Raw genomic sequence first — 26651 nt, 5'->3', positions numbered from 1 at the left:
CTCTTTTTACAGTTTCTGGAAGAGGAATGCTTAACGAAAATTATAATTACATTTTTAAAGTTTATTGTTCGGCATAGGCCAAATTTAGAGTAGACCATGACTCCTCTGTCCAGGATCTCTATTTTTTCTATGTAATTGTGCAAGACGTCCTTTTTATATCGCTTTTTATAATGACTAAATAATAGTATTCTATGAACTGTCAATATATTTAAATGAATTTTATTATATACTAGTTTTTAAAGATATGGAAATTTCTATAATTATTGAAGTGCAGAATTTATTTTTTAAATGTACTTTTATGGTTTTGTATACGAAGAAAACGGAATAAAGTAAATTTTGATTTGATTTGATTTGACTCCTGGTGGCCGACGGCACTGGGAGCAGCCCCGACACCCACCAACCAAGCACGCAACCTGGGAATCATCCTCAACTCAACGCTCTCAATGACCAAGCAGGTCAACGCCGTCTCCTCCTCCTGCTTCAACACCCTCCGCATGCTCCGCAAGATCTACAGATGGATCCTGACAGATACAAGAAAGACAGTCACCCAGGCCCTCGTCAGCAGCAGACTTGACTACGGAAACACCCTCTTTGCAGGAGCTCCGACCAAGCTCTTCAAACGACTACAGTGCCTCCAAAATGCCTTGGCACAACTGATCCTTGACCTACCAGGCCACGGCCACATCTCCCCCCACCTGAGGGACATGCACTGGCTCCCCATTCGCAAGAGGATATCCTTCAAGCTCCTATCCACGCACACAAGGCTCTCCACAAGACCGGCCCAGCTACATCACCAACCACCAGCTACGCTCCGCCGACCTCTCAGACGCCACCATCCCACGCATCCGAAGAACAACCACCAGCAGGAGACCCTTCTCCCACCTCGCCGCCAAGACATGGAACACCCTCCCACTGAGGCTACGACACACCCAAGACCTGCTGACCTTCAGGAGGATGCTCAAGACCTGACTGTTTGATCAGTAGCTCCCCCCCCCGCAGCGCCTTGAGACCCTCGCGGGTATGTCGTGCGCTTTACAAATAATGGATTGATTGATTGATTGATTGAGGTTCTTACCAAAAAGGGCCTCTCCATCAAGTGGAAATTCCAAAATTGTATTCTGAACCTCTGGCCGAGAAGATGTTGCTCTGAGGCATCCGTGTCAGTGTAAGACTGCTGATCATGCCTGCGACCGAAAAGTCATCGTTGTGATGTCCATCGCACAGTCCATAACTTACAAGGATGCTCTCTCACCCTCCCTGAGGATTTCCTTGGCGGCTGACATACTTCCGTCAGGGAGTTGGCCGATGTAAGGGGCTAGGTTGCACCACATCTAGCGATCAAAAATACCTAACATCGCTAGAACATTAGCTGCCCTGACCATCAGTCCTGACATCGAAGGGAATCATTTGTCTGCAATGTCAAGGCATCTGGCTTCCTTGTCCGGAGGTGTTGTGCCCATGGCAGCCGTGTACTTGGACTTCCATAGAGCCGCTTGGATTATTACTGAGTCTGGCTTTGGGCATCCCACTATGCAAACCGGACCATCTTCTGAGGCCTTATACTTCTTCTCCAATCTAGGAAGAACAGGAATCACTGTGGTGGGGTCTTCATAACCTGAAGGCCCTCCTCTCATATGTAATCAACAATGATTATGTCTCGCACTGATTTCCTAAAGGGTTCCTTGAAGTCATAAAGAAAGCACTCCTTTTGCGAAGTTGGCATTGACAAATTATATCTATTGGCTGCTCTTTCCAGAAGATTATAAAAACCATAGATATCTTTAGGTGGAGAATCTATAGGAACCAGTGAGGGTGAAGACGGGGTGGGAAAAATATAGTTGTCCCATTCTCTGTGTGGATCTGGAAGCTCCCTCTCCTCCTGGTCCTCATCAGAGGTGACAGGATGTTGGTCAGGAGGCACTGTTGATGGTGGAGCAGTAACTGTGTGTAACATTGTCCCCAATTGAGGGGTGGAAGGCACTGAATGTTGTTTAGGAGGCAACACAGTATGTTCTGGAACAGTAAAAGGGGCCGGAAATCTTTTCTTTTAGTGCAAAGGCATAAACTGTAGATCAGAAAGCAACGAAGATGGCATGCAAACCATCTCCTCCTGATACTGTTGGTGGTAGTCCTGAGGAGGCACATAATAGTGTCTCTCCTCATATCCCTCCTTAAAGTCGTCTTCCTGGCATTTTATGTGTAATACAGATGGACTGCGGGCGTAACCGAAGGGGCCATCGTCATCCTCAGAGTCCTCTTCCTCCAGGAGATGTGAAGGAATCAAGGGAGTCACCTTACTAGGTGATGTGATTTATGGAGTTAAGTGTCTGATTCTCAATTCCTCTGCAGGAAATTTTTTCCCTTGTTGATGGTGTCGTCGGTGGAGCCACCGTTGAAGGCAAACTAAACACAGTCGCAGTTGATGCCATAGACGGCACTGTAGTCGTCGCTGTCATCATTGCTGTCATTGTCTCTGCTGTCGTCACTGTCGTCGTCGCTGTCATTGTCGCTGTTGGAACCACTGACGAGGAAGATGTTGGCGGTACAGTAACCGATGATACTTGCAGAATCTTCAACAACAATCCCATTGTCAATGACATCGTTGGAGGAGATATCGATGATGACCGTCCCTTGACTGTGGATCCCTAGAAAGCATCGCTCTGCGCAAACGACGATGATGATCTCTTTATCGACGCTGCCTTCGACGACGATGATTTAGCCGAAGGTAAAGCCTTCCTGGATGGTTTCTCCTCAGGAGGAACACAAAAAGGCTTCTTGAAGGCTTTCCTGCCCTCAGGAGGTGTTGAAAGTGGCACAGAACTCACCTTTTTAACCCTGCTGTCCCCAGTCAGATGTCCTTTCCTCTCCTTTCACCTCAGTGAGGAGATTTTGTAGGACTAAGCCTGTAAGACCCATGGGTGATCTTTTTGGAGGCTTTACAAGGGCGCTCACCGGATGAGTGAGGTTCAAATCTTTCCCTCTTGTGAGACCTTCTGGAAGACGAGGAAGAAAAGGCCTCATCACTATCCTCACTGGATTGAGGCTCCTTTCTGTATTTCAGCTTTTGGAGCCAAATGAGGAGTCGCCCCTCATGATTCCTCAGTGTTTTCCTGGAGAAGGTACACTATATCTTACAATCCTTGGCCATGTTTTCACAGTACAGGCAGTAGATACTGTCCTTGTGAGGGTCATCCACATGAAGTCTATTCTTTGAACAGGTGGCACATGCTCTAAAAAGACCCTTCTTCTTCTCAGGAAAGTAGATTAACTAAGCCCAATAGAATTCTGAAGAAAATGTTAGGAATAAAACCTTGCAAGAGAGAAGATATATGAAAAAACTGAGCAGAACTCAGTGGAAACTCCCTAGCACAACATGCGGTAGAAACTCTGACGGTCTGATGTTCTCTCAGGAGAGTTCTAGAAGGTGGGGTGTTCTGACTGGCTAAAGCCTGCTTTTGGTTTCTTTTACAAAAAAGAGATGGATATGCAACAAAACTGAAATGGGTCTAGGGCTGTTTTTTAGTTTATACTGACTTTGCATTGCTGTTTTGATAAACAACAGGGAATGACTCAACCATGTGAATCTATGAAAGTTCCAATAGTGGAGTAAAGATATTTCTCCTCGTTGTACCTCCCTTACGCCTCCCATTGGGAGGCACACGTTTTTGACGCTACCCCAGATTTACGATTTCTCATAAATTTGAAGAAGTGTCAAAAAGCCATGGATGATGCTGGGAACGCCCTCAACAACACTCATTGCACGCCCGTCAATGCAGAAAACTGTTTTTAAAGATATGATAGTTATCAGGCAGCATTGAGCCAAAAAAAGGGGCTTAGTGCCGCCTGATAAATATCGTGCAAGTTCCTGCGCCACAGCACGTTAAAAAAAGTGGAGTCCCGGGGGCGCAAGGGGCCTCATAAATGAGGCCCTAAGTCTCTTAACAGAGTGTGAATACGCTGCGCCTCTACTCGTTCTCCTTTTGTCTGGCTTCACCCACTTCTCTCACTGTATATGTCTGCTTTGGCTTAACGCTACCTGACACCTTTTGATTATCCACTTCTTTAGAATTGTCCCGTATATTTTAACTTAATACGCTGCCCCCCACACATTGTCACGCCATCTGGCCTCTCCCTTTCCTCTCTCTGTCTGAGTTCGCTTTGCCTAAAACGCTACCCGACCCCCCACACTTCCTCCTTTCACAGTCTTGCTTTGTGGTTTATATAGTCTAACCTGTTCGCTCCTACTTTCTCTCTGCATACTCCTAATCATGCCTCCCCTCTCGCTTCCACCCACTTTCTCAGCTTCACCCATCTCTAAACTCGGTCCTAACTCTTGGTCTATCATCTACCCCTCCCATCTCTCCAAACATGGTAAGAAAAACTTCAAGCATAAACTACTCTGTCTCCACCCAGAAACCTTATTTGCTGATCACCATAATAACCTTAACTCCTCCATTATCACCAACGACATCTTGTTTACCAAACGCACTTCTAAATGGAAAAGCCTTTTTCTCCAACACCTCCCTGTCACGAATTCCCGCAATATCCCATATGGTCTGAAACTCTCCACCACTCCCTCCCCTTCCTTTCCGGGAGAAATTGATATCTCCATCTTCAAATCTGGTAACATTCTCATCCAAGCTTCAGAAAACCATCTCCACATCTTTGAATCCTACTTCAGCTCTCTATCCCAATCCCTCACACAATCCTTGAACCCTTCCCTCTCACCCCTTCAGCTCCCAGTCCCAGATACCCCCATCTTGTCCCTGGCCCCCCGTCTCCTCTCTTGGATTTTCCTCAACTCTCAGTTCCTCCACCTCCCATCATCTCTCCTACCCCCCTATCTCTTCCCCCTGACTCACCCTCCTCCTCTTTTACATCCAACATCATTACCCTTTCCCAACAGCACTTGACCCCCCCCTGCCTCCATTGCCTTTTCTAATAACGACTCCCTTCCCCTCCTTACTCCTTTACTCCCTCTCACCATTTTACACTCCTCTTCCCCAATCAAGCAGATTATTCTCAATCTCTACTCACTACCCTCGCCCTCAACATTATAACTTGTTACGACACCCTTGTCTCCCTATCCCCAATATCTCTCAGTCCCCTTCTGTCTACAAGTCCTCCGATGTACTTGGCCCCCTTTCGTCTCCCTTAACATGTGTCTCTCCCACCCCCCACATGATTCCCCTAAACTGCCCAATTTCACTGATTCCCGCACACCTACTCAGGCTCCCTCGCTAACCCCGTCTTCCCGAAGCTCTGCTACTCACTCCCCTCCTCTTGACCACATTTTGAATAATCCCCCGTCATCCTCCACCCTATTCAACGCCTCAGTGACTCTTCCTGCCTCAACGACTTACCCCATGATATCCCCCCATTCTAATAATTTTCTCTCTCCTATCCTCCTCCCTACCACCGACTCCCACTCCCACACCACCTCACCCTCTGATGCTACTCATCCTCTCACCCCTCGCTTAACCATCTCACACACCTCCCCATCAGCTCCTCCACCGATACCCCCTTTCACTCTCCCTTGTTCCCTCTAACAATCCACAATACACTAGGTACACCGATCCTCACTGGATTTACACCTCATACACCTAGCAGGCCTCCTAAATTGAACGCCTCTCCTACGTTTACCTCCTGTATTCCCCCGACTATAAATGCTCCTCCCCCTCATTATAACTCCCCCCCACCTCCTCCAGGCTTTCCCCCCCTTCCTCCCCTTGATATACCCCCCTTGTTAACTCTAACCCTACCAATCTCCTTAAAATAACCGATGCACTTCACTCCTCTTTTTGCACTCAAACACTCCTTAAAATTGAACTTCTCCTTTCATCCCTCGTTTTAGATCTTTCCTCCCTCAGAAGAGACATCTCAATCCTTCTAAAAGCCCATCCCTCAGATCTTGACCGCACATCAACCGCCTCACAATGCATCATACCTTTGCACTTCGACACTCATATCAATCCACCCACAAACAGACTACCTATAGTTGTTACCAACAAGGACACTCCTGCCCTCCCCTCTAACTACACTATCCGATCCATTCACACAGATCCCTCCTTAAGCTTCCCACCCTGTGATACCATCACGACCTTCCCCCACCAAGGGATACCTCCCCTACTGCGACCTTTTCATGCCACTTGGAATTGGGTCTTTCTTATTTGACAGATATTGTCAAAATACAACCCCTTCTTTTGTGGCACCGTATCTGGTCATCAATTAAAACCATTCTCTGTCAAGGGTTTAATCAGGACTGTATTTCTTTGGAAAATGCACACATGATTGGGTGGATACGTTATATTAAAAGCTTCCTGTATGATCTAGGCTTGGAAAAATATTTTCACTCACCCACCTCAATCCTAGAGCTATCTAGAAAAGCATTTCAAGCGCATTGTTTAACACATCTAGAAGAACTGCGTCTGGCCAAAGAGGTCAGTAAATCATCCGTCCAACACACCCTGTCCATACAAACCACTCTGACTATTCAACCCTACTTAACATTCAACATTACCAGCTATGAAAGATTCCTGTTGATTCGGTTTAGGCTAAACTCTTTCCATCGACTAGTTACCTTCCCAAAAACAAATAACTGGGCAACAGCATTCCCACGTGTCCATGTGACGACCTCTCTACTCAGGCCACTATCCATACAATCTTATTTTGTAAGTTCTATAGTGAACCTAGGAAGCTCTGGCTTATCCCAGTTTTAAAATCTATGGGCATTCGAAGATGCCGTCCCGCACTGCTCTTTTTACAGTTTCTGGAAGAGGAATGCTTAACGAAAATGATAATTACATTTTTAAAGTTTATTGTTCGGCATTGGCCAAATTTAGAGTAGACCATGACTCCTCTGTCCAGGATCTCTATTTTTTCTATGTAATTGTGCAAGACGTCCTTTTTATATCACTTTTTATAATGACTAAATAATAGTATTCTATGAACTGTCAATATATTTAAATGAATTTTATTATATACTAGTTTTTAAAGATACGAAAATTTCTATAATTATTGAAGTGCAGAATTTTTTTTAAAATGTACTTTTATGGTTTTGTATACGAAGAAAACCGAATAAAGTAAATTTTGATTTGATTTGATTTGACTCCTGGTGGCCGACGGCACTGGGAGCAGCCCCGACACCCACCAACCAAGCACGCAACCTGGGAATCATCCTCAACTCAACGCTCTCAATGACCAAGCAGGTCAACGCCGTCTCCTCCTCCTGCTTCAACACCCTCCGCATGCTCCGCAAGATCTACAGATGAATCCTGACAGATACAAGAAAGACAGTCACCCAGGCCCTCGTCAGCAGCAGACTTGACTACGGAAACACCCTCTTTGCAGGAGCTCCGACCAAGCTCTTCAAACGACTACAGTGCCTCCAAAATGCCTTGGCACAACTGATCCTTGACCTACCACACCACGGCCACATCTCCCCCCACCTGAGGGACATGCACTGGCTCCCCATCCGCAAGTGGATATCCTTCAAGCTCCTCATCCACGCACACAAGGCTCTCCACAAGACCGGCCCAGCTACATCATCAACCACCAGCTACGCTCCGCGGACCTCTCAGACGCCACCATCCCACGCATCCGAAGAACAACCACCAGCAGGAGACCCTTCTCCCACCTCGCCGCCAAGACATGGAACACCCTCCCACTGAGGCTACGACACACCCAAGACCTGCTGACCTTCAGGAGGATGCTCAAGACCTGACTGTTTGATCAGTAGCTCCCCCCCCGCAGCGCCTTGAGACCCTCGCGGGTATGTCGTGCGCTTTACAAATAATGGATTGATTGATTGATTGATTGAGGTTCTTACCAAAAAGGGCCTCTCCATCAAGTGGAAATTCCAAAATTGTATTCTGAACCTCTGGCCGAGAAGATGTTGCTCTGAGGCATCCGTGTCAGTGTAAGACTGCTGATCATGCCTGCGACCGAAAAGTCATCGTAGTGATGTCCATCGCACAGTCCATAACTTACAAGGATGCTCTCTCACCCTCCCTGAGGATTTCCTTGGCGGCTGACATACTTCCGTCAGGGAGTTGGCCGATGTAAGGGGCTAGGTTGCACCACATCTAGCGATCAAAAATACCTAACATCGCTAGAACATTAGCTGCCCTGACCATCAGTCCTGACATCGAAGGGAATCATTTGTCTGCAATGTCAAGGCATCTGGCTTCCTTGTCCGGAGGTGTTGTGCCCATGGCAGCCGGGTACTTGGACTTCCATAGAGCCGCTGGGATTATTACTGAGTCTGGCTTTGGGCAACCCACTATGCAAACCGGACCATCTTCTGAGGCCTTATACTTCTTCTCCAATCTAGGAAGAACAGGAATCACTGTCGTGGGGTCTTCATAACCTGAAGGCCCTCCTCTCATATGTAATCAACAATGATTATGTCTCGCACTGATTTCCTAAAGGGTTCCTTGAAGTCATAAAGAAAGCACTCCTTTTGCGAAGTTGGCATTGACAAATTATATCTATTGGCTGCTCTTTCCAGAAGATTATAAAAACCATAGATATCTTTAGGTGGAGAATCTATAGGAACCAGTGAGGGTGAAGACGGGGTGGGAAAAATATAGTTGTCCCATTCTCTGTGTGGATCTGGAAGCTCCCTCTCCTCCTGGTCCTCATCAGAGGTGACAGGATGTTGGTCAGGAGGCACTGTTGATGGTGGAGCAGTAACTGTGTGTAACATTGTCACCAATTGAGGGGTGGAAGGCACTGAATGTTGTTTAGGAGGCAACACAGAATGTTCTGGAACAGTAAAAGGAGCCGGAAATCTTTTCTTTTAGTGCAAAAGCATAAACTGTAGATCAGAAAGCAACGAAGATGGCATGCAAACCATCTCCTCCTGATACTGTTGGTGGTAGTCCTGAGGAGGCACATAATAGTGTCCCTCCTCATATCCCTCCTCAAAGTCGTCTTCCTGGCATTTTATGTGCAATACAGATGGACTGCGGGCGTAACCGAAGGGGCCATCGTCATCCTCAGAGTCCTCTTCCTCCAGGAGATGTGAAGGAATCAAAGGAGTCACCTTTCTAGGTGATGTGATTTATGGAGTTAAGTGTCTGATTCTCAATTCCTCTGCAGGAATGTTTTCCATTGTTGATGGTGTCATCGGTGGAGCCACCGTTGAAGGCAAACTAAACACCGTCGCAGTTGATGCCATAGACGGCACTGTAGTCGTCGCTGTCATCATTGCTGTCATTGTCTCTGCTGTCGTCACTGCCGTCGTCGCTGTCATTGTCGCTGTTGGAACCACTGACGAGGAAGATGTTGGCGGTACAGTAACCGATGATACTTGCAGAATCTTCAACAACAATCCCATTGTCAATGACATCGTTGGAGGAGAGATCGATGATGACCGTCCCTTGACTGTGGATCCCCAGAAAGCATCGCTCTGCGCAAACGACGATGATGATCTCTTTATCGACGCTGCCTTCGACGACGATGATTTAGCCGAAGGTAAAGCCTTCCTGGATGGTTTCTCCTCAGGAGGAACACAAAAAGGCTTCTTGAAGGCTTTCCTGCCCTCAGGAGGTGTTGAAAGTGGCACAGAACTCACCTTTTTAACCCTGCTGTCCCCAGTCAGATGTCCTTTCCTCTCCTTTCACCTCAGTGAGGAGATTTTGTAGGACTAAGCCTGTAAGACCCATGGGTGATCTTTTTGGAGGCTTTACAAGGGCGCTCACCGGATGAGTGAGGTTCAAATCTTTCCCTCTTGTGAGACCTTCTGGAAGACGAGGAAGAAAAGGCCTCATCACTATCCTCACTGGATTGAGGCTCCTTTCTGTATTTCAGCTTTTGGAGCCAAATGAGGAGTCGCCCCTCATGATTCCTCAGTGTTTTCCTGGAGAAGGTACACTATATCTTACAATCCTTGGCCATGTTTTCACAGTACAGGCAGTAGATACTGTCCTTGTGAGGGTCATCCACATGAAGTCTATTCTTTGAACAGGTGGCACATGCTCTAAAAAGACCCTTCTTCTTCTCAGGAAAGTAGATTAACTAAGCCCAATAGAATTCTGAAGAAAATGTTAGGAATAAAACCTTGCAAGAGAGAAGATATATGAAAAAACTGAGCAGAACTCAGTGGAAACTCCCTAGCACAACATGCGGTAGAAAATCTGACGGTCTGATGTTCTCTCAGGAGAGTTCTAGAAGGTGGGGTGTTCTGACTGGCTAAAGCCTGCTTTTGGTTTCTTTTACAAAAAAGAGATGGATATGCAACAAAACTGAAATGGGTCTGGGGCTGTTTTTTAGTTTATGCTGACTTTGCATTGCTGTTTTGATAAACAACAGGGAATGACTCAACCATGTGAATCTATGAAAGTCCAATAGTGGAGTACAGATATTTCTCCTCGTTGTACCTCCCTTACGCGTCCCATTGGGAGGCACACGTTTTTGGCGCTACCTCAGATTTACGATTTCTCATAAATTTGAAGAAGTGACAAAAAGCCATGGATGATGCTGGGAACGCCTTCAACAACACTCATTGCACGCCCTTCAATGCAGAAAACTGTGTTTAAAGATATGATAGTTATCAGGCAGCATTGAGCCAAAAAAAGGGGCTTAGTGCCGCCTGATAAATATCGTGCAAGTTCCTGCGCCACGGCACGTTAAAAAAAGTGGAGTCCCGGGGGCGCAAGGGGCCTCATAAATGAGGCCCTAAGTCTCTTAACAGAGTGTGAATACGCTGCGCCTCTACTCGTTCTCCTTTTGTCTGGCTTCACCCACTTCTCTCACTGTATATGTCTGCTTTGGCTTAACGCTACCTGACACCTTTTGATTATCCACTTCTTTAGAATTGTCCCGTATATTTTAACTTAATACGCTGCCCCCCACACATTGTCACGCCATCTGGCCTCTCCCTTTCCTCTCTCTGTCTGAGTTCGCTTTGCCTAAAACGCTACCCGACCCCCCACACTTCCTCCTTTCACAGTCTTGCTTTGTGGTTTATATAGTCTAACCTGTTCGCTCCTACTTTCTCTCTGCATACTCCTAATCATGCCTCCCCTCTCGCTTCCACCCACTTTCTCAGCTTCACCCATCTCTAAACTCGGTCCTAACTCTTGGTCTATCATCTACCCCTCCCATCTCTCCAAACATGGTAAGAAAAACTTCAAGCATAAACTACTCTGTCTCCACCCAGAAACCTTATTTGCTGATCACCATAATAACCTTAACTCCTCCATTATCACCAACGACATCTTCTTTACCAAACGCACTTCTAAATGGAAAAGCCTTTTTCTCCGACACCTCCCTGTCACGAATTCCCGCAATATCCCATATGGTCTGAAACTCTCCACCACTCCCTCCCCTTCCTTTCCGGGAGAAATTGATATCTCCATCTTCAAATCTGGTAACATTCTCATCCAAGCTTCAGAAAACCATCTCCACATCTTTGAATCCTACTTCAGCTCTCTATCCCAATCCCTCACACGATCCTTGAACCCTTCCCTCTCACCCCTTCAACCCCCAGTCCCAGATACCCCCATCTTGTCCCCGGCCCCCCGTTTCCTGTCTTGGATTTTCCTCAACTCTCAGTTCCTCCACCTCCCATCATCTCTCCTACACCCCTATCTCTTCCCCCTGACTCACCCTCCTCCTCTTTTACACCCAACATCATTGCCCTTTCCCAACAGCACTTGACCCCCCCTGCCTCCATTGCGTTTTCTAATAACGACTCCCTTCCCCTCCTTACTCCTTTACTCCCTCTCACCATTTTACACTCCTCTTCCCCCAATCAAGCAGATTATTCTCAATCTCTACTCACTACCCTCGCCCTCAACATTATAACTTGTTACGACACCCTTGTCTCCCTATCCCCTAATATCTCTCAGTCCCCTTCTGTCTACAAGTCCTCCGATATACTTGTCCCCCTTTCGTCTCCCTTAACATGTGTCTCTCCCACCCCCCCACATGATTCCCCTAAACTGCCCAATTCCACTGATTCCCGCACACCTACTCAGGCTCCCTCGCTAACCCCGTCTTCCCAAAGCTCTGCTACTCACTCCCCTCCTCTTGACCACATTTTGAATAATCCCCCGTCATCCTCCACCCTATTCAACGCCTCAGTGACTCTTCCAGCCTCACCTACTTACCCCATGATATCCCCCCATTCTAATAATTTTCACTCTCCTATCCTCCTCCCTACCTCCGACTCCCACTCCCACACCACCTCACCCTCTGATGCTACTCATCCTCTCCCCCTCGCTTAACCATCTCACACACCTCCCCATCAGCTCCTCCACCGATACCCCCTTTCACTCTTCCTTGTTCCCTCTAACAATCCACAATACACTAGGTACACCGATCCTCACTGGATTTACACCTCATACACCTAGCAGGCCTCCTAAATTGAACGCCTCTCCTACGTTTACCTCCTGTATTCCCCCGACTATAAATGCTCCTCCCCCTCATTATAACTCCCCCCCACCTCCTCCAGGCTTTCCCCCCTTCCTCCCCTTGATATACCCCCCTTGTTAACTCTAACCCTACCAATCTCCTTAAAATAACCGATGCACTTCACTCCTCTTTTTGCACTCAAACACTCCTTAAAATTGAACTTCTCCTTTCATCCCTCGTTTTAGATCTTTCCTCACTCAGAAGAGACATCTCAATCCTTCTAAAAGCCCATCCCTCAGATCTTGACCGCACATCAACCGCCTCACAATGCATCATACCTTTGCACTTCGACACTCATCTCAATCCACCCACAGACTACCTATAGTTGTTACCAACACTGACACTCCTGCCCTCCCCTCTAACTACACTATCCGATCCATTCACACAGATCCCTCCTTAAGCTTCCCACCCTGTGATACCATCACGACCTTCCCCCACAACGGTATACCTCCCCTACTGCATCAGGAGCTAACTTTTCTAGGAACTCCTGTATCTCTCCCTCTCCAACCTTGCACACTACCCCCCTATCTGTCAATCTTCTATCCCAGTTCTCTTAGGAACGAACAGATTCCCACCTTATCCGACATCTCCTAGAACTCCCCAACTACTTAGAACTATCCCCCCCTGGCCCCCACCCCTTTACCTGTCCTCTCTTCCCTCTGCTGCATGTTGATTAACTGCAGATCCGCCTCCTGCCACGCAACTGAGATTGCGGAAACCATTCTCAATGAAAACATAGACATCGCATTCCTTACTGAAACTTGGCTCTCCACCTACTCCACCCCTATCCTCGACTTGCTCATCCCTCCAGGCTACTCTATCATTAGGAAAGATAGAATCGATCTAATAGGAGGAGGCCTTGCCCTTATCTTTAAGGATCAACTCGTCATCTCACTTGTCCAGCTCCAAGACCCCTCGTCCTTTGAATACCTTTGCACCGACCTCTCCTGTCCTGGCTTTCCCACCACTCGACTTCACACCATTTACCACCCCCTGGAAATTGTCTCCCCTTCACCGAAGAGATGACAGATCTTATTATTCAAGCATCACTCTCCCACTCCAAGAATCTCTTCCTTGGTGATTACAACATCCACTGGAACAAAAGTGAGGACCCTGCTGTCATCCAATTTAAAGAAACTTTAGACATCACTGACCTGACCCAACTCTGCCTTGCCCCTACTCACACCAAGGGTGCCACCCTTGATGCTATTGTGATGAGCAAGGATCTGGCCTCTCTCTCTAATATCCTTCCTGTAGACTGGTCTGATCACCACCTCATCCTTTTCACCCTGAATAACCCCATTACTCACACCGCCCCAATTAGAACTTTACCTATGAAACCCACTCGCAACCTTCACCTTATTCCTCCTGGTGAATTGGAATCCGCAATTAAAACTCGCTTACTTCTCCCCCCTCCCTCTCATAGTACCAACGACCTCACTGACCATTATAATAAATCTATTCTTGGTGCCCTTGAACTAATTGCCCCAATTAAACTCAAAAAACAAAAAAACATCCCTCCCAAATCCTGGTTCAATGCTGAACTCAATAATGAAAGACGGGCCATCAGACAATCAGAATGTGCTTGGAGAAGCCATCCCTCGTCAGACAACCTGGCTCTCCTGAGAACCACCAGAGCCCATTAGAAAAAACATATCTTTAACGAAAAGGCCTCCTTTCTACGGTCACAACTTGACCAGGCCAGTAACCGCCCTAGAGAACTTTTTAACATCGTTAAAAAACAAACTTCCTCTGGCCCTCCTATTTTAACAGCCTCTGTGGAAAGATGCAAAGAAATTGCCTGCTTCTTTTTGAATAAAATCAATAACATCGAACTATCTTTCTCTTCCCCCCGCCTCTCGGTCTCCAACCTCCCCTCAACCAACATACCCTCCCGAACATTCCTGGTTCACTTTTGTCCTCCTCTCTCCCACATCTCGACTCATCTCAACGCCTCCCTGATTTACCCCTTCTTGATACTCTCTAAAAACAAGGCTCTATGGAGCGAATTTAGTACAATATCAGAAACCACCGCCATCAACATCATTTCTAAACTCAAACCATCCTCTCACTCTAAAGATCCTCTCCCTGCCCATTTAGTTCAGGAACTCAAATACATCATTGTCCCTTTATGGACCGATATCATCAACTCCTCACTTTCCACTGGCTGTGTTCCTCCCTCCCTTCAGCTAGGTCAAATCTCCCCCATTCTTAAAAACCCCACCACTGACCCTAATGACCTGAACAATCTACGCCCTATCTCGAACCTTCCCCTCCTCTCTAAAGCCCTTGAAAAATGTGTCCTGTCTCAATTTAATGACCATATCAACTTCTTCAATCTCCTCGACGTTTTCCAATCTGGTTTTAGAAAGGGGTGCAGCACCGAAACTGCTATGCTCAATATTACAGATGACATTCATCGCTCTTTAGACAAAGGCTAATCCTCACTACTAATCCTCCTCGATCTCTCAGCTGCTTTTGATATTGTCCACCATCCCACCCTTCTTAACACCCTCAAAGATCGTTTTGGCTTTGAAGGCACTGTACTCAAATGGTTCTCCTCGTTCCTTCAAAATCGATCACAACAAATTAAGCTCAGTCACTGCCTCTCCAAACCTCAACCTGTCTCACTCGGTGTCCTCAAGGGTCTATCCTCTCCCCAACCCTATTCAATCTTTTTATGGAACCACTCACCCTCATTCTCAATGAAGCCAAAATCAGTTACCACCTCTATGCCGACGATACTCAACTATATTACAGGATCAAATCCCACAATGATATCCTCCACATCAATGACACCCTGATTAAAGTCCAATCATGGTTCCATCTAAATCATCTCAAACTTAACCCTAAAAAAACTGAAATCATCCTTTTCACTCCCAAAAATAATTCCCTTCCCATTCAACTCTGGATCAACGATATCAATGCACTTACTTCCTCCCTCTCCACCTCTAACTCTGTCAAATCCCTAGGTATCAGCATCGATCATAATCTTAATCGCATCCCCCACATAAAAAATGCAGCCAAAAGTGCTCTTTTCTCCCTTCATCACCTCAAAAAAATTAAACCCTTCATTCCAGCAGATGATTTCAAAATTGTTGTCCAATCTCTTGTCCTCTCCAGGATTGACTATGTTAACGCCACTCTTGCTGGCACCCCTAAAGTCCACCTAGCCCCGATTATATCTGTTCTCAACCTAGCTGCCAGACTTATTTCTGACTGTAAAAAATTTGACCATATCTTTCCTGTTCTCAAAAACCTAAACTGGCTCCCAATTGAAGGTCGATCCACCTACAAGATCGCCTCCATCACGCACAAAGCCCTTCACCAAAACACCCCTTCCTACCTTTCGAGCAAACTACAAAAGGCAGGGTGCTCCAGGTCCCTGAGGAGCACTAACTCCCTTGTCCTTATCCCTCTTAAACTATAATGTAATAAGACCCAATCATGTGCATTCTCTGGCAATGCTCCTACAATTTGGAATTCACTCCCCAAGGATCTTCGCTGTAACCCTTCTTACCCTCTCTTCAAAAAAAGTCTCAAAGTTCTCCTCCTCAATAAATATTGGGGTTCTTAATGTTACTGACTTTGTCCCTACTCTTTACCTCTATGCTCTGATGTGCTATTATTACCCAACACCTCTCCCCCTTTTACAATGTTTTTATCTTGTTTGAATTTTTCTGCTCATTGTCAATTGTATATTGTATTATAACATGTTTATTTACCATGTAAAGCACTCTGATACTCCTGGGTCCAGCAGCGCTATATAAAACCTTTTTAAATAAAATAAATAAATAAATAAATAAAAGTGTGAGGGGCATTTTGTGGGCTGTTTGTGAGATGGCTAAAACAATCCTCCTTAGCATACTGCAGAAGCACACTCACATGGAACTTTCAGGATGTGCTATCACCCTTGTCTGACATCACTGAAGTTCTTACCCTGAGTCAAAGGTTTCATAGGATAAGTCCATTCTTGGGAACTGTTAATCTCTATCATCATGTCTCAGCATCTGAACTCCCAAGGTCTGACCCTCAGGGCATGCTGCGATTGTTTCATACCTGAGAACTCCAATGTATACTGACCTTCCAGTGTGAAGATTTACAATGTTTCATACCACAGCAAATCCTGATACATGGATTAGGACTTGAAAGTAGAGAGGGAGTCAACAGTACTGAAAAAGCTCAGATTAGGACAGATCTTGTAGATTTCTCAGGTATAGATGTAGGGCAGCAAAACAACAGTTCCATTGTGAAGAAGTAAGAATCACAACAGATGAAAATTCCAGTTTGTACTCCCTGCAAATCCAGTAACCTACCACTGACCTTCAATACTCACATAGCATATTCCTCGTTCGCCATCCTGGGAACCAGCGCATATCATCCCTGGTTGAATAATGTTAGTCAGACCTGATATGTTGTGCAGGTTGAAGATACAGTTACATTTGTTCCATTTTATTAGCTCCATTTCAACCTTCTGCAGTGTTCGTGGATAAGGAAGGCTGGCTGGGGAGAAAAATGAATTAATGTTCTATTCTGCTTTACAGCTGAATAGGCCTTTAGCAGTACTTTCACCAAATATATCAGCGAAAAAGCATTCAACAAATCAGAATGTAGACAATACTCTATGTTTGTGAGTGAGAACACTCTCTATACTCTATATATGACCAAGCATGAGAACAAAATGTGTGGCAGGGATTAGGTGATATCAGGTAGGGGGACAGACACAATATAAAGCACTTTACTGCTGTGAGTCCTGTCCTTTCCCAGGCCTTCAAACCCATAGGCAATCCCTTATCGGATGTCTCAATATCAGTATGGCAGAATGGCTGGAACTGAAGGTCCCACACAGCCAAGTATAAAAGGGGTTAGCAGCAGGGATGGATGTAGCCCCAGGCATACACTCTAGGAACACAAAAGAATCTGAACTGCGGAGGCAGCCTAAGTTGTAGAATATTTTATCCTTATGGGAAAGTGCCCCTTTTTTGCCCGGTGATTTATGCAATTTTGACAGTAGAGCACTGGGTTCCTGCTAACCAGGTCACCAGTGCCAGATTTTTTTCCCTATAACTGTACAACTGTTACACGATTGGCAACACGTTAAGCACCCCTGTAAGTCCCTAGTAGATAGTACCCCTGGTAACAAGGGCATGGGTACTAAAGAAGGTCCCTTAGGGCAGCAGAATGTATTGTACCACTACAAGAGACCCCTCAACATGCTCAAGTAAACTGCCACTGCAGGCTGTGTGACATGGTGCATACAAAAGTGAAAACACAACAAGGCACACCCCCTGTGTGCTATGCATGCAAACACTGATTGCAATAAATAGTAGTCAACCCTACAGCAGGCCTTACAGTCCTAAGCCAGGCTGCATTATATTACATGTACAGATAGAGTTTCAGAAGCAGATATACCCCTGTTATGTATAAGTCGATTCTTAGACATTGCAAGTGAACAGCGTATATGTACTGGACACTGGTACATATGAGTTCTCCAGCTACACAATGGGTTCACTGAAATTAAGGATGTTTGGTATCAAACATATCGTATTAATAAAGCCACACTGGTTCCAGTGATGGATTTATTATTACATGCACCAAGAGGGTACCTTCAACGTACCCCCTGAAACTTACCAACCCACTAGTGTGCTGGTTGACTGGTACAGTTCAGACACACTTTTGACTCCCTAGGAGGTGAGATCTCTGCTTTCAGAGCTCAGGAACAATGTCTGCTCTGACAAGAGGTTTTTACACCTCCTCCAAACAGGATGGCTAGCAAGCAGCATACCATGGTTAGAGGCTTTAAAGACCTCTTCCACCTTTGTTATGCAACCCTGGCATCCCCCAGACTTGAGAGATACCACCACTGCCCTGAGGCCCATTTGGCACCAGGACAGGTGGGAAATTATTATGTGAGTAGGCCGTTGAGCCGCACCCATGTGAGCTGCCTGATGTGCCCCACTGAAGGAAAATTATGTCATCTTGATGATGGCAGAATTTAGGAAACTGGAACAGGATGATGCCCACATCCCACAGGAACACGTCATAGAGGGGGCACAGTGACCACAAGGGTAGGTAGCCATTGCCTACTGCTCTGCACTTCCCTAATGCCACTACATTTAGTATATAGGTGGCACCCTGAATGCAGAACTTCAGATTCCACTGACTATGAAGATGACAAGGACACTGAAGAGTCAATCCCTGCAAGAAATGAAGACTGCTGTGAACTTTTGGAGCTAAACCCTGTCTTCCGCACAGGAACTCAACAATTGCAAAGACGTGACATGTCCTGCAGCTGTGCATCCTTCACAAGCCCCAGAAGGCTGCCAACATTTTGACAAGCAGTCAGCATCTACCTTGGAGTAGAGGAGCTACTTCCCTGCAGCCTGCAGGCACTGACCACAATGTCCAGTTTAAAAAAGCTGCTGTCCGCTGGGTCCACCAAGCAGTAGTCACCCCGGAGAAGATCAGCACACTCAAGGATGTCATATCAATTTTCCTGCCAAGCCTGAAGATGCCAGGAGCTCCTCAACCCCTTCTGCACCAATACCCAGGTACCAAACTCTTGGCATGACCAAAGTTTGTTAAAAGTCTAGTCCAGACTTCACTGATGACCAGTCAATGAGGGACATAAGCACCACAGAGGCTAGCAATTAGAGTGGCCCAACTATCCTGTTTTTGTCCCCCTTGTAGGTCCTGACGACAATAGTGAGCACCTTAATGCATGAGAGCTAGCCAACTACAAACACTCTGCTCCAGAGCCGCCCTGTCGAGCCTAAGGAAACCAACTGTTCCCCCATGGTCCCAGAACCCTTATGATATAAGTCCCTATTGGGAGCTCCTGGACTTGGTTCCCAGTCCCCCTTTGCAACCTATTTCCAAGTGACCCCCCCCTCCATTCTTCTGCTTAATGTGCAAGGCTACCACCCCATCCAGCACCTCTGCACCTGTACTCACCAGGGTAGAGAAGACCGATCTAATGGAGGAACTTTGGTCTTTGTCCCACTACGAACTCACGACCGAATGGGGTCCCACGGAAAAGTATTGCATGTATACATATGCAGTGACTGTTCTATCTCTCATAGGAAAGCATTATGCGTAAAAACGCACTGTTAGTTAACATTGCTAAAACTGTAAACTGTAAAAAGTCTACTACGAGCAGTACTTACCACTTTACGAAGTTCTTGGTTTCAAAATATAAGAACACCAGTTACTTTTCTAAATGAATGTGGATCTTTTTGAGTGTATGCATCATTTATTGACTTTGTATCCGCAACAAGTGTCTAACACTCCTGTCCACTCAAAATGGATACCTGGACTCTTCACACAGGATACCTCTTTTGGTATACTATTTAAAAAGCCAGCTTCCTACAAGCCTTATGTGTAAACTGACACACCTGTCTACCCTGCGTTCTAAAACATCACAGGAAACGTTCTCTTGCAGTCTTCTCCTAACAGTATTACTTAGACCCCAAGTTGCTCCATCTTGATTTAATTTTAATATTTGTAAAGTCAAACAAATACCCGGATGGATCCTGGCACTGCATAGAAAGGGTAAATGATAGGGGGGTAATCGAAGGACACTAATCGTGCTTAAAAAAAGTTTTTTAAAACTTTTCTGAACCTATATGAGGAAAGGGGCAAATTTTAACTCCAGAGGGAAGGTGTTCCATTTTGAGCTGTACAACTGACGACGGTTCCTGCCTTTCCAACTTGCCAATCTGTGGGTGGGCACTACCAAATCTCTTGCTGAACTGAAGTGAAGGATCTTTTCTGGGAGGTACCATCCACATCTGTCTTTAAGATAAGCAGGACCAAGACCATGGAGTGCTTTGTAGGCTGTACAGAGGCCCTTAAAGGTTATATGCTTTCTTATATGCAGCCAATGCAGTTTACTAATGGCTTGGGAGGCCAAGCCATGTCTGGGGACCTTTATCAGCATGCGAGCTACAGAGTGCAGGAACACTTGAAGTTTGTTCAAGGATTTATTTGGCAGGTTTTGATATAGACTGTTGCATTAGTGTAGTCTAGATAGAACTAGTACAGTAATGGACAAGTTACCTTCGGGAAAATGCCTTACCTGTTCTAGCCACATTTTCCTTACCTGTGAACTTAACAGGCGTAAGATTGGATCAGGAAGATTTTTCTTAAGCAGTACCCCTGCGCTCCCATAGATGGCATCAGTCGACTCCACGTGACGTCGGTGGCAGCATCTCCATCATTGTGATGTCTGCTTCATTTATGTAGGCACTACCTCGGCACGCTAACGTCAGTGCTTTTAATGGTTTTCCACGTCAGAAGCACTGAGCCATGAAGTTGACTGACATTGGTTTGTTTATACAACTAGGGCCCTGAAGGGTAATATCACTGTGAGAGGCTGGCTTAGTACATGACGTTCACTTATGTAAGTGTAGCACCCTGCAGTAATCCAGGCAATCCTTATGGTGATTTTAGTGGTTTTTAGACAACTATAGAAAGCTCTCTAAGTGGCAGGCTTCAGGTTTAGTCAAGAAGGAGTGTAAAACAGCTTGTTTTACAAGTACTTAATCTTATGGTATAGGTTTAGGGAAAAAGAATCACAGAGTGTAGGTATGAAAATATGATAAGTATACAAACACTCACTAAGACATTGCAATATCTCCTACCCAGAGATATATTCACAATACACACAATACTTTGATAATACACAGGTTCGTCTCCAGGGGAGACAAACAATATACTAAAATAGTGGGTTGCGAACCACGACCTAGGTCAAGACTGGACCTAGAAGACGTAGAAGTGTTGGGGATCCACTGATCCACCCAAGGTAAGTACCCAGGATCCCCCCGGAGGCAGTGTGCAGAGCGTGAACACAACTGCAGGATCAATACAAGTCAATAGGTAAGTCGCAGGTTGCAGTTTTAAAGAAGTAGGACCCTTCCCAGTGGACCCTGCAAAAAACCCTGTGGAAGATGGCAGGTTGGAGAGTCATCCCACCTGTGGGAACTCCAGGGACCAGGATACCTACACCAGGGAAGCTGGGTGCATAGGTGTGAAGTGACATCCGAAACTGCTCAAGATTACAATGGAGGACTTCAGGAAAACTGCAGCTGGAGAAGAAGATGAAGGAGTCCGGAAGAACTCAGAGGTGTATTTAAGATGAGAAGAACCTGCAAGCAGATGGGACAGTGTTTATGCCAAACAGGAGTGAGCAGGAGGCACGGGAGATGGATGTCCTCAAATGTTGATAGATGCAGGAGAGTTGACGGTGCCCTTGAAGTAGCAGCTGTGCAGACCAGCGACGATGTGGAAGACCAGGAGCCATTCATGTGCTTTCCCATGTTGGATATGGAGAGCCAGGGGGTCAGTGTCCGGCAGGGGCATCAACAAGCTTTGGCAGCGGCAGCCAATGTAGTCCTCAAAAACGCTGCAGTGTTGGGATCAGCAAGTTCCAAGTGGCTCACAAGTTTCAAGTTTCAAGTTTCATTTATTTATGATCTTGGAACTCCAAAGAGATCCACATAAACTAAGAAGCCAACAAGATAATTTAAAAAATGTGCAGCAAGGTTTCTACAATCATAAGAGAAAGACGACAGTAAAAAATCTCCAAATACATAAAAAAATAGTTTATACAATAGGAAAAATTAAAATATCATTTATGCCCTTAATACTATACAACATCAGGTAAAACCAAAGTTAATAATTGCATTCTTCAAATAATGTGCGTTAATACAAATTTAAAAAACACTTTAAAAAGTTACAAATCCTATGACAAAACATTTCATTTGGTGACTCATAAATAGAATCAGTTAGTGCAGAGGCCGAAAGAATAGATATTTGTAGACAAATTGATCTCACCAATTTACGCCGACACAATGATAAAGCGGGGCAAATAAATAGCACATGATTAACGTCCTGGATGAAATTAGTACACAGATTACAAATCAGAGAAGAACCATACCATTTAGACAGTACATTGTTTAAAGGGAGCATACCCTGCCTCAATAATAGCCAAAAGTGGCACACTCCATGGGGCAGGTTCCAGGAAATATAAGCCTGTACCTTATTTATCACACAGGAGTCTATGGCCTGGTGGATACCACTGTTTAACCCCTTCGACGCTCATGACGAGCTGGGCTCGTCATGCAGTAGCCTCCTGCTACGCTCATGACGAGCCCAGCTCGTCATGTAAAGTGCATCTGCTGCTTTTCCAGCACAGGGGAAAAATCCCCATAGCGTTCAAGGTGTTAAGATACAAGCTTCCATGTCCCTGGTGAACCTTAATTTCCAAGTGGCCTGCTTCAAAGTGGCCGATAATTGATATGGCGATAGGGTGAAAAGCAGAGACTCATCCAGTTGTAGTAAGTCAACCGCAATTCTAACATTTTTAAGAATTAATGACTGCTCCGTTAAACTTTCTAATATTTCTTTCTGGATTAAAAATCTTAGAGTGCCAGGATCACCCTTTACCAGGCTTACAACGCATGGCCCTTTACCTGCAAGACCCTGCACCCAACTACTTCTTAAACCAAATTCTAACCTTAGTGCAGCCACAGGGCAAGCAGAGTTAACTGAGGCTAGGCTCCTTAACATTTTGCCTTCTGTTGTATTAAAAAAAAAACATTTTTTTACATCAAGCAATTCAACACCGTACAACAGCAAAGCTGGAATTTTTGCACGACAAACCTCTAATAAAAGTGCAAAGTGTCTTTTTCCAGTACATCTATAGAGGGAGCCCAAGCTTTTCCCCTGTGTAGTAGCTTATGGATGTTATTTTCTATATGGGATTTGTCACTTAGGTTGCTACACACTGTTTTTTCCAAGAAAACATAAGAGTTTTACAAGTTCCAGTTTTTAGCCACACCCGGACCATACAAAATTCCCATACTGCAACTTTTTTCTTTCTTCTGTGCATGCACATGATTTTACTTTTAGACATATTAATCTTTAAATAGTGGGCCTCTAAAAATGTTTGTAGTGTCTGCAGAAAACTATTTAATCCCCTATGCGTTAGATCCAATATGTTGTCTGCATAAAGTAAACAATCAATCGGTTTCCCCTCCAGTAACGGGGCAATGCCCTCACTTTGAGCCAAATCGTGAGGAAGGTCTGAGATATATAGGGAGAAAAGTAGATGAGCCAATAAACATCCTTATTTTAGGCCTTTTGCAGCAGGGATGGTTGGGGAGAGACCTCTTTCCTCTCCCATTAGGACTCTGCACCAAGTGTCCGTATGAAGAGCACACACTAACTCCAGGAGGATGGCCGGCAAACCCAAGTCCGACAGTTTTTTACACAGCAGATGACAATATACTTTATCAAATGCTGTGGAGAAGTCTATAAAGGCTGTATACACCCTTCCTCCTCTAACTTTAACATATTTTTCGTTTATTACCTGTGGTGCAGTTAGGTTATTAATTGTTCCATGCTTTGTCCTAAACAATGTTTGTTCCAACTGCAACATTTTAGCCGTATCCACCCAATCATTAATTTGGATCAAGAGGCATTTAGCAAAAACTTTACCACTGTGTCAAGAAGTGCTATTTGACGATAGTTGTGTGGGGCATCTTGATCTCCTTTCTTAAACAGAGGGACTAATATATTCCCTTTCCAAGACGGGGGAACGATTTTGTTAGCATAGCAATACTTGAAAACCGGATAAACAATTTTGCTCCACAGTATACTATTTTGTTTTAAAACTGTGATGGGTAATGGTGTCATTGCCGCGCTTATTATACAGATTGCAAAACTACCCTTATCCCATCCCTCCGTCCTGGTTCCATCAAGTGAATGCTCTCCTGAACAATTTCCTGTGGGTTGGCGGGGCGGTCCGGGTGGCTCTGGTGACCTGTGTCCAATCTTCTTACTGTGGTGGTATCGCGGCGGCAGACGTACGATCTTATTACTGGGCATCCCAACTGCTGGTTATCAATGAATGGTGGTATAATCTGCAGGGCGATCCGGCTTGCGCGGTGGAGCGGCTCTTTCTAGAGGTCTATCCACTGCTGGATCTCTTGTATAGTAACTCCATCCTGGAAGCTCTCCCTCCGGCCTGTTGCACGGTGATCCAGATATGGAGAAGTGTTTCGAAGTCCATGGGTTGGTGGGGTATGGTGACGTGCGAGATGCCCCTCTGGTGGGGCACATGCCTCCGATCGGTCGCGGCTTTGCCTGGGTTATGTTGGTGGGATACAATAGGGATCTCGACACTGGGTGATGGGATGCGCGGTCCCACACTTAAATCCTTTCAAAGGCTGCAGGAGGAGTTTGACCTACACAAATCCCAATTACATAAATATCTCCAGCTGCGCCACGCTCTGTCTCCCCTGATTAAAAACCTTACGACGCTGCCAGAATTCCATCCCCTGGAGGGTAGACTTTTAATGGGTGATCTGGGGGAACACAAAATACGTCAGCTCTATCAGACGTTGACCACACATACTGAGAAGAATCTGCACCGGATGCGGGCAGCATGGGAGGCGGATGTACCGACCCTTTCTGATAATGACTGGACCGAGGCTCTTGCCAGTCCTAGGAGTTCAGCAGTGTCATCTAGATATAGACTGATACAGCTTATATACCTGCATCGGGTGTAATATACCCGCCTCCGTCTCTGGAAGATGGGGGCTATTCCATCCCCCGCATGCCTCAGATGCCAGTCGGAATACGGATCCTTTTTACACACGGTCTGGGGCTGCACGGCGTTACATCATTTTTGGTCGGGAGTACTGACTTGCCTGGGGCAGGTACTGGGGTGGGACCTCCCAGCTGATCCACGCCTGACCCTCCTCCACAGTACTGATGAAATAGGGGGAACATATATAAAAGACACCTACTTTTTCTGGCTCTCACACTGGCCAAAAGCAACATAGCCCAACAATGGAAGTCCTCTTCTCCCCCCGGGGTGGCGGCCTGGAAATCTGTATTAGATAAATATATGTCTGCCGAAGTGGCAGTGTTTCAGGCCAGGGGTTGCCCGCAGAAGCACGGGAAAATCTGGACTGCATGGGCCAAGTACCGGGGCGTTGATCTTTCTATCTTTTCCACGTCCACGAATCAAGATCTCATAGACAGACTCACCATTACATAACTTTCCACGTTAATTTGCGGATTTGCCAGCGTGGAGATGTGATCATATGTATATATGCCTGTTTAGTATTTAAAGCGGTAGGGTGGTGCAGGGGTGGGGGGTGGCAGGAGGCGGGGGTTGTTGGTTTGGATGTTTTATAGATCGTTGAAGGACACCCTCGGCAGAGACTTGTATACCTATGATCATTGCTGTTTGAATATTGCTTGTTGGGGGCACACTCCATTGGATAGAAAAACTAATAAAAAGACGTTGTTCCGACTTGCGGAGTAATGGTATGCGGAATCACAACGCAGTCGTTATAACGACCGCGTTGTCATTCCCTGTGGGGAGAAAGATTTGTGGTAAACGTTGTTTACCGTCAGCCGCCCCTCACTGTCAGTTGTGGTGACCCCCCCTTCCCCCTACATATTCCAAGTGACAGTTTGTATTAACTGATTTTTACCTATTGTCTCCATGTTGCCTGATTTATTACTTCCTCTGTATTGCGATCAATAAGCTGATGTCTGTTAATAAAAAGATTAATAAAAAAATAAAAAAGAATTTTCCCTCTCTTATTTGTTCAAATATTTTGTGAAAAGAGCGCTTGTGGGATCTGCAGAGATTTTTCTTTTCTCTATTTTGGAATATGTCCAAAGTAGAGTTAGAGATTTTACAATTCAGCTCCCCCTACCAGGACTCTATGAGGGGGAAGCATCTGGCAGTATATATGCATTTATCAACATTAGTGGTGGACTTTTTACATTATTATCAAGATTATACAACGTAATTGCCAAAAAAAGATTACTGGGATCTTTATAGTAATCATAATTCCATTTTATCTTATTTGACAGTAAGCAGGCCACCCCTCCCTTTGCATGTCCCCTCCTGAACAGGGTTGCTTTACAGTCTAAAATAAAATAATCCTTACATAGCAGTTCCTCTGTACACCCGGTCTCCTGAAGACAAATCATGTTTGCATCTAACGCGCATAAATACTGTAACTCCTCCTTACTATTCTTTATTAATGCAGCATTCCCAGATATTATTTTTAGTTCATTGCTAGAAGGATGGCTGTTGTAGATGTTTACTGTTGGATCTGCTCGATACTACACCGGGTAACCAGTTCCATTTTGGACTCTCTTCTTTAGAATTCCATTTAAAGGAAAGGGGGGGGGCACTCTTTAAG

At 45.5% G+C, this 26651-nt stretch overlaps 1 protein-coding gene across 1 annotated transcript in view; it reads right to left on the bottom strand.

Annotated features, from left to right (window-relative positions):
• Nucleotides 1-26651, bottom strand: part of LOC144766850 (polyserase-2-like) — a 1745029-nt gene that overhangs the window by 1300422 nt on the left and 417956 nt on the right. The window contains exon 3 of the mRNA XM_078650565.1: nt 16757-16923. Coding sequence (XP_078506691.1) covers nt 16757-16923 — 167 coding nt within the window. The remainder of the gene's footprint in view (nt 1-16756; nt 16924-26651) is intronic.

The sequence above is a fragment of the Lissotriton helveticus genome, chromosome 7 (genome assembly GCF_964261635.1).
Source record: "Lissotriton helveticus chromosome 7, aLisHel1.1, whole genome shotgun sequence".
NCBI lineage: Eukaryota > Metazoa > Chordata > Amphibia > Caudata > Salamandridae > Lissotriton > Lissotriton helveticus.
The sequence above is the reverse complement of the archived record's forward strand: the minus strand, read 5'-3'. Positions and strand labels throughout refer to the sequence as shown.